Here is an 8,061-nt window from a genome sequence, read left to right as displayed (position 1 = left end):
GCTTTATCACGTCTCAGGATATTTTGATATTACATCAAGAAATAGGGGCGCCTAGGTGGCTCAGTTGGTTAAGCCTCTGACTTCGGCTCAGGTCATGTTCTCAAGGTTCATGGTTTGAGCCCCTCGACAGGCTCTGTGCTTACAGCTCAGAGCCTGGAGACTGCTTCTGATTCTGTGTCTCCCTCTCTGGCTCTCCCCAGCTCACCCTGTCTCACTCTCTCTCTCAAAAATAAGTATTTTAAAAAGTTAAAAAAAAAAAAAAAAAAAAAGGAATAGACTAGTGTGGTGGTAAACTGATGCAGAAATCTTTTTTTCAGCTACAGTTCTGAGCCAACTAGACCCCACCCAGGATTGACTCTAAGACTGTGATCAACTTGACCTTCACTGCCCTCTGGCATGAGGCCACAGACCTTTGTCCCACATTTTCCTTATATAAACCTGGAAGTATGGGTGAGAGGAAAACTAGTTGGGCCTTCTGGAATTGAGTTTCCTGTCTTTGTAAAACTTTTAAGTAATAACCTATAACCTTGTCAACATTGTCTTATTGTGAATAGACTTGCAAGTCAACAAATATTTCTTGACTGCCTATCCTGTATAAAGCATGGGGACTGCATATTCAGTGAAATGAGAGGAGTCTGTCCCTCAAATATTTGACTGATAAACTAGTACGTCTTATGTAAGTGTGACAATAGGGAAAGCTCTATCTCGGCTAGATAAATAGGTGAGTTTATTATGTATTTTAGCAAGCTTTAACTCCTCCATTGGTAACAGTTCTTTGCACTTCCTAGAGTAGGGGCTAAGATGTGTCCTGGAAACTTTCCTTTTTTGATGCGTATTTTCTAATTATGTCAGGCCTTCCTGAAGGCTATCTTTGACTAGCCTTTTCGGCATGAGTGATGGCAAAGACACTGGCAGGTTTCCAAGCTTTCGCCTCAGTTTGGAGCTTTTCTGAAGTGCTCTGGGTCTACCACAGAGCTAGGTGACAAATACTCACTACCGGACTCTGCAGGCTCCTACCCAGCAGCCGGAGCGCGCCTGCGTACCGCAGCCCCTTTGTTGCTCAGGCGCTGGGGTCCGGCTGCGCCTGCGTGGAGGGCTGGCGCCTACAAGTGCGCTGCACCGCTGGCACCGGCTGGGGGCGAGCAGACCTCGAGCAGCTGCCGCCGCCGCAGCAGCCGTTGCGACCGCCGCAGCGGAGTTTAGAGGGCCCGGAGGTGGGAGACTTCCCACACGGTGGCTGAAATGTCGTCCACCGCGGCTTTTTACCTTCTCTCCACCCTAGGAGGGTACTTGGTGACCTCATTCTTGTTGCTCAAATACCCGACCTTGCTGCACCCGAGAAAGAAGCAGCGATTCCTCAGTAAACACATCTCTCACCGTGGAGGTGAGAGGGGTCCCCAGATCCCGATGGCGGAGGTGGGGGAGGCTCTTTTCCCCACTAGAGCTTAGGGTCCTTTGGAGCTCCGCAAAAGGCAGGCGGGTGGAAATACGTGAGAGTTTGAGGAAGAATGGGGTGTGTGAAAGAGGGTTTTCTGGAGGTGAAGGCTTTGTGACGGGGAGGTCTTCTGAGGAAAGATAAGGGGTCTTTAGACCAAGGTGGGGGGATCTCTCGAGTGCAGCGGTGTCAGGGATTCTGTGAAGGAGGAAGGACTAGGGTGAGAATTAAGGGCAGATGGAGCGTTTCTAGGCAGATGGAAGGATGATCGCAAGGTCCCTTCCTATCAGCGAGGCACCAGGAGGGTGGGGGGAGCGCCGGGCAGAGCCAGGGGTACCCAGCTGGGGCACCTGAATGGACTGCTCTGAGCGGAACCAGTGGCTGAGCTTGTAGGGAGATCCGGGGCGACATGCTTCAAGGTTTGAGGAACTGCGTGAACCTGGACCATGCTGCAGCCAGTTGTCTGCAGTCCTTGGGGCTGGTCCCACCCCTACCCCCGTCGCAGAGCACTGATAATTAAGAAAAGAGGGAAACCGAGTCACTGACCTGGGGACACTTCCCAAGGTCACAATTCGAGCTTGGGCTGGACTGGGACAGAAACTGGAGCATCCTGGTTCCCAAGGCTGCAAGCCTTCCACCAGTTTTGGGTTTTTTTGTTTTTGTTTTTTTTTTTAGCCCCACCCTGCACCTCAGCAATGACACCTGGATTTCCTAAAGACGAAAAGATGATGTTGTTTATGATAGGACTGTATTTGTTTAAAGAAAAAGAAGTTGTTTCTTGGAAAAGTATCTTACAAAGGAGCCTAGATAGTCCACCCTGTAGTTTACCAAACAGCAGGCCAAATCTTTGCTTCTTCGTTATTGTAGAATAATGTGTCTTTATTTCATTTCAAGCATGATGTGTAAAATGTTGTGAAATTGGATTAAGTCAATTAATTTTAACTGTTAAGAGCTGAATGTTAAACTAGGTTAAAACTGCTTGGAATTTACAGTCTAATAACTTGAAATGGTAAATTCTAGGAGTTTACAGTCTAAAACTTGATGTAGTATCATAACACCTTTTTTAACAAGAATTGGCCAGGAATACAGTTTTAAATATCACAGAAATACATTACCATTCTTCTGTATAATCTGTACAATTTTATGTTAAAAACAGTTCTAAAGAATGACTTCAATAGTTATGCTAGTCTCCTTACTCATGAAAAGCATCAGAGGTTTTAAGCGCTCACCAGCAAAATGCCATGTTACTGCTTATTTGGTTTATCTGTGTTTTAATTAGATACATAGTTAAACTATAGGATGACATGACCACTAATGTACCTTCACTCATTAAAACCCCAAACCAGCTTTTAGTATTTAAATTGTTGCCGTAGAAGCAATTTTCAATGGTAGTAGTCCTTTTATTTTGGAGATAGGCAGTACACATACTACAGTTGTGTTTACTGATATAATTTTTTAAAATAGTTGCTTGTTCTCTTTTAAGTTTGTGTATGTATGTATGTATGTATGTATGTATGTATGTATGTATGTAATTTCTACACCCAGTGTGGGACCTGAACTCATGACAGCAAGATCAAGAGTTGCACCCTCTTCTGACTGAGCCAGCCAGGTACACCATGTTTACTGATTTAAAAAAAAAAAAAAAGGAAACTGTGCTTACTAAAAACCCAAACCAAAAACAAAACTAGATCTCTAAAAAGCTATCTAAGCTGTCATTATGGATGGTCTAAATTTTATTTTAGAATAAATACATGTTAATCTTTGAATTTTTGTGACATTCTACAGGTGAAAAAAATCAGTACTCTATTGAGGTTAAAATGGGCTAGATGAGCAAAACCAGTATCAAAACCAGGATAAGCTGGATTTCCAATGCTCATTTACTGTTGGAAATACTTTAAAAATATTTTTCTCTAGATATTAAGTCATTTCAGTTGTTTAAATTTCACCCTTTATATAGAATTTTCCATTCATTATTTGTAAATATGGCATCATTATTTGTATATTAAAAGACATATAGCTGAAACTGTCATGAGAATCTTGTTAAATATCTGCAGACTTTAATCTGTTTGCTTATATGACGGTCCTAACGCAATGTGGTAAGTTCCTGTGTTGTTAGTGCTTTTGTTGAGTATGTGCACCAAGTAATACAATTGAATCTAGACTGAATAGAGGAGATATTTACTAAAAAATACTTTGTAACTCAAGATACTAAATTTCTGGAAAATAATAGATGAGGAAGGAGTCCTCTCCTTGCTTACTCTGAAATTTTGTCTTGGACACTGCTAATAGCTATCACTAGTCTCCTTGTGTGTATTACTAACATTTGGGCTAATTCTCTCTTACCCTAACTTCAAATACCTGATATTTCATGTAAACTAGATGTATGACCATTCCGAGATTGAAACATTGATCAAGGGGCACCTGGGTGGCTCAGTCAGTTAAGCATCCAACTATTGGTTTCAGCTCAGGTCATAATCTCATGGTTAGTTAGTTCCAGCCCCGCATCGGGCTCTGCACTTACGGTTTGGAGCCTGTTTGGGATTCTCTCTCTCTCTCTCTCTCTCTCTCCCTCCCTCCCTCCCTCCCTCCCTCCCTCCTTCCCTGTCCCTCTCTCCCTGTCCCTCCCCACTCGTTCTCTCTCTCAAAGTTAAATAAAAACATTGATCAAAATATGTGTACAAAGTATATACACCGTGATTGCCATACCTTGAAACCCTTGATGTGTTCTATGTTATGTTTGCTGTAAAAGCATTATCACCTGGGTCAGATTCTGAATTTATACCACTAGTTAGCTTTGGGAAGAAGACTTAGTTTCCTTATTTATAAATGGAGACTGTTTGCTTTGCTTGTCTTTAGGTTGTTATGAGGATTAGGTTTATAAAATGTACTTGGGGCACCTGGGTGGCTCAGTTGGTTAAGCTGCCAGCTCTTGATTTCGGCTCAGGTCACGATCTCATGGTTGGTGAGTTCGAGTTCTGCATCAGACACTGTGCTGATGATGCAGAGCCTGCTTGGGATCCTCTCTCCCCCTGTCTCTCTAACCCGCCCCTGGCCCTGCGCGCTCATTCTGTCTCTTTCTGTCTCTGTTTCTGTCTCTCTCTCAAAAGTAAATAAATAAACTTAAAAAAAATTAAATAAAATGCACTTTGAAAACTGTGAAATTGTTTAGAAATACCAATACGGATACGAGAGATCCACATATGTATTTTGCAGTAACTGAGTTGATTGGGAAGGAATAAACTCACCCTATACTTATGTTTTCAAAGTTTTAGTGAACATACTGCCTTTTACTAAGATTGATTGTCCTTGAAAGAGGGAATTAAGGTTTCAAAAATTAAATGCTATAGGCTTATTTTATTCTTGCCTCTTTAAAGCATACATTGTATTACATTATATTGTAATAGGATATGCTAATACATCTGGTTTCTTTTCTAGACTGACTTCTTCAAGGGCAGGTTTCAGATTTTATTAGTCCTTCTGTCTCTCACTTCTAGTACAGATTTTAACACAATTAAAATAATGGCTTATTGTTTGCTAATTATCTACTGCATGCTAGATCCCTCCCATGTGTTTACTAAATTTTTGACCAAAGAACACCTTTTATAACTACAATGTATTGATGAAAAACCAATAAGATCAAAGATACACCCTTCGGATTAAATGGAGAGCAAGAAATACTCTCAAAGTTAATTTTCTTAATTTCTCCATAAAAATATGAATTTTATTAATGTTCTTTGCAATTGCATAAGTAACTCGTTCATTGTAGAAAATTTGGAAAATTTAGAAATGAAAAAAGAAAAAATAATTCCTCAGACTTTACTATCAAAACACAATCTCTGTTAACATTTTGAAGTATATCCTTTAAATACATGTTTTCTGAATCATAATGTATTTACATTTATTTCAGATGCCGACTGAGTTGGATAGAGATACAATTGTAGGAAAGTAGGGAGATAACTTGCTTTAGTACTCCTTAATCTATCTCTGTGAGTCAACTGAATTAAGCAACAGCCCTTTTTTAATTTTTTTTTTTCAACGTTTATTTACTTTTTTGGGGGGACAGAGAGAGACAGAGCATGAACGGGGGAGGGGCAGAGAGAGAGGGAGACACAGAATCGGAAACAGGCTCCAGGCTCTGAGCCATCAGCCCAGAGCCTGATGCGGGGCTCGAACTCACGTATCGCGAGATCGTGACCTGGCTGAAGTCAGACGCTTAACCGACTGCGCCACCCAGGCGCCCCGCAACAGCCCTTTTTAAAAAGTCTATTTATTATGGTTCAATGGCCAGATAATTAAAAAAAAAAAAATGACCAACCCATCAAATCTCCACCTTCCTAACCTTTTACCCTTGATCTTGAGGCAGAGTACTGTCACTATCTGGGTATCCTGCCACAGAATGATTTGGCAAGTAATTAGTTTGCCCTTGGGCACTGGCTGCTGCTGGGTCCTAAACTTTAATTGGTTGTTCAAGGAAGAAATTGAAGCATGGATTTGAGTCTCAAAAGTGTCGTTGGAAATAGCATTCTGGTCGTGCCTGGGTGGCTTAGTTGGTTAAGAGTCTCACTTCAGGGGGCACTTAGGTGGCTCAGTCTGTTAAGCCTCCAACTTCGGTTCAGGTTATGATATCATGGTTCATGAGTTTGAGCCCTGCGTTGGGCTCTGTGCTGACAGCTTGGATTCTGTGTCTCCTTCTCTCTCTCCCTGTACCACTCCCCTCCCCCCCATCACACTGTATCTCTCTCTCTATCAAAAATAAATAAACATTTTAAAAAATGAAATTATTCAGTAAATCAAACAACAAAGTAAGTTTCTTCTCCATTTCTAAATTCATTTGTTCATTCAACATTTACAGTTCACCTTGGAAACAGTATATATGACTTACATAAGAGCATAAAGAGCTTGTAAGGACTAGAGATGGCATATACTAAGAGCATTTCTCAATAGGGGTTCCCTGGAACACTGCAGAACTGTTTCTGTATCTCAAGGAGAAAAAAAACTAGTGAAATATGTATTTACAGGTATAAGAAAAATTAAACACATCAATAGCAGAAAAGCATAAGATATTCAAATCTGTATATTGATATTCAAATTGTATATTGATAGGCAGCATTTACCAACTAACTACCACATGTATGCTCTCTTTAATTATAAGTGGTTTTTGTTGTGTATCTCGTCATAATTTCAATAATTTTCCTTTTTTTATTTAAACATTTTTAATGTTTATTTCTGAGAGAGAGAGAGAGGATGGGGGAGGGACAGAGAGAGAGGGAGACACTGAATCTGAAGCAGGCTCAAGGCTGTCAGCATAGAGTCCTTCTCGGGGCTTGAGCTCACGGACCTCGAGATCATGACTTGAGCCGAAGTCGGATGCTCAACCGACTGAGCCAACCAGTAACCAATAATTTTTCTATAATGATATTTTTTATATTTAATTTTTCTAAATCTGAATACAATTTAAGATATATATATGTAAGATATATATCTTAAGATATATATATAATAGATATATATCTTAAATTGTTAAGATATATATAATATAATCTAAATTGTATTCAGATTTAAGATATATATAATATATAGATATGTATCTTAAATTGTATTCAGATTTAGAAAAGTTAAATATAAAAAATATCATTATAGAAAATTTGGCATTGTATTCAGATCATTCTGCCATTGCCAATAATAAGTATATTTTAGTTTGCTTTGTTAAACAGGAAAGTACTATTAAGTAAATGATAAATGACTCCATTATTAATAAGGCATCAGTAGGAATGAGTGAGCCAGTTGAGTAAATGAGTGAGAAAGAAGTTCTTGTTGAAAGGGCACCCGGCTGGCTTAGTTAAAACATACGACTCTTGATCTCGGGGTTGTGAGTTCAAGCCCCATGTTGGGTGTAGATTACTAAAAAAAGAAACTTCAGAAAACAAAAACAAAACAAAAAAACACCTCATTGAAAGGTGAAGAAGATTCCCTGGAAATAGGAACAAGGGAATGAGGGAACAAGAGGTGAAGAGAAAGAATTGATATCCTGATGTGAAACATGTTTCAGGGTGCAACTGCAGAATGCTATTTCCTTTATTTTTAATGTTTATTCTTTTTTTAAAGGGAGAGAGAGTGAGAGAGAGAGGGGAAAAGGGGCAGAGAGAGAGGGAGATAGAGGATCTGGAGGTGGGCTCCGTGCTGACAACAGAGCTTGATATGGGGCTCAAACTCACGAACTGTGAGATCATGACCTGAGCTGAAGTCAGATTTTTTTTTTTTTTTTTACTTTTTTTTAATGTTCACTTATTTTTGAGAGAGAGAGAGAGAAAGAGAGAGAGTGGGAGAGGGGCAGAGAGAGAGGGAGACAGAATCTGGAACAGGCTCCAAGCTCTGAGCTGTCAGCACGGAGCCCAACATGGAGCTGGAACCCATGAACCGCAAGATCATGACCTGAGCTGAAGTTTGACGCTTAACCAAATGAGCAACCCAGGCACCCTGTAATTTTTTTTAACATTTACCTACTTAGAGAGAGAGCGCAAGCGCAGAGGGCGGAAAGAGGGAGAGACACAGAATCCAAAGCAGGCTCCAATCTCCAACGTGAGACTCGAATTCACGAACCATGAGATCATGACCTGAGCCCAAGT

General features: G+C 40.4%; 1 protein-coding gene across 1 annotated transcript in view; it reads left to right on the top strand.

The window, feature by feature from the left end:
• The first annotated feature begins 1,119 nt into the window (after positions 1-1,119).
• The window catches only part of GDPD1 (glycerophosphodiester phosphodiesterase domain containing 1), a 51,040-nt gene continuing 44,098 nt past the window's right edge, over positions 1,120-8,061 (top strand). The window contains exon 1 of the mRNA XM_045488196.1: positions 1,120-1,384. Coding sequence (XP_045344152.1) covers positions 1,243-1,384 — 142 coding nt within the window. The 5' untranslated portion in view covers positions 1,120-1,242. The remainder of the gene's footprint in view (positions 1,385-8,061) is intronic.

This window comes from Leopardus geoffroyi, chromosome E1, assembly GCF_018350155.1.
Source record: "Leopardus geoffroyi isolate Oge1 chromosome E1, O.geoffroyi_Oge1_pat1.0, whole genome shotgun sequence".
Lineage (NCBI taxonomy): Eukaryota > Metazoa > Chordata > Mammalia > Carnivora > Felidae > Leopardus > Leopardus geoffroyi.
Note: the sequence above shows the minus strand (reverse complement) of the source record. Positions and strands in the feature narration are given on the sequence as shown.